The sequence below is a fragment of the Parus major genome, chromosome 26 (assembly GCF_001522545.3).
Source record: "Parus major isolate Abel chromosome 26, Parus_major1.1, whole genome shotgun sequence".
In the NCBI taxonomy this organism is placed as follows: domain Eukaryota; kingdom Metazoa; phylum Chordata; class Aves; order Passeriformes; family Paridae; genus Parus; species Parus major.
In genome coordinates, this window is record NC_031795.1 from 1,673,762 (window position 1) to 1,674,635 (window position 874).

General features: G+C 64.1%; 1 protein-coding gene across 2 annotated transcripts in view; it reads left to right on the top strand.

The window, feature by feature from the left end:
- Nucleotides 1-874, top strand: part of LOC107214729 (glutathione S-transferase 2) — a 7,348-nt gene that overhangs the window by 2,695 nt on the left and 3,779 nt on the right. The window contains exon 8 of one of the 2 annotated variants that reach the window (XM_015650372.3): nt 49-210. The exons of the other annotated variant lie outside the window; for it this stretch is intronic. Within the exon in view, the coding sequence (XP_015505858.1) occupies nt 49-144 (96 nt within the window). The 3' untranslated portion in view covers nt 145-210. Of the gene's footprint in view, nt 1-48; nt 211-874 lie in introns of those variants that run through there. 2 annotated transcript variants of the gene reach the window in all.

An 874-nucleotide genomic window follows, 5' to 3' on the forward strand; every position in this document is an offset into this window, starting at 1 on the left:
TGACCCCGTGGTGTCCCCACGTGTCCCCACGTGTCCCTGTTCCCGCAGGCCCTGGACAAGGTCTCTGCCTACATGCGCTCGGGGCGCTTCATGAAAACCCCGATTTTCTGGCGCACGGCGAAGTGGTGCAACAGCAAGGAGTGAGGGGCTGACCCCCCCCGTGCCCCCCAGAACTCCCCAATAAAGCGTGGGGGGCTCCCCCGATGTCCAGCCGCTGTGTGGGGTGCACTGAGCTGCCGAGGGACTGCTGGGAGCTGCGGGAACCCCTCATTTGTGGGGTAACCCCTGGGGTCGGGGTGCTGGACCCTCCTGGATCCCAGGATGGGGGAAGCCATTTCCCCCTGCACCCCCAGGATAAGGGGGACCCCCGTGGAGACTGTGGGGACCAAAGTGGGGTTCCTATTCCTCCTGGGATGGTGAGACCCCCCTGCAGCTTAGGGGATTGAAAGGGGGACCCCGATGAAGTTTGAGGGACCCATGGCCTGCAGGATAAGGGGGTTCCCGTGGAGCTTGGGGGGGTCACAGGGCTCCCAGGAAAAGGGGGAACCCATGGAATTTATGGGGCTGCAGAGCCCCAGAATAAGAAACCCCATGGAGTGTGTGGGGTTGCACTGACCCCAGAATAAAGCGGTGCCGGGGGTGGATGGGGTGTCACAGAACCCCTGGGATAAGGAGGACCCCATGGAATTTGGGGGGCCGCAAAGCCGCGGGGATGGAGAGGGTCACAGTCCCCTGTTAAGGGGTCCCCCATAGGATTCGGGGTGGTCGCAGACACTCCGGGGTAGGGGGGACCCCACGGACTTTGGGGTGGTCACAGAGCCCTCAAGACAAGGGGGTCCCGTGGGGATGGGGGGAACCCCAGGGAGTCTGGGGG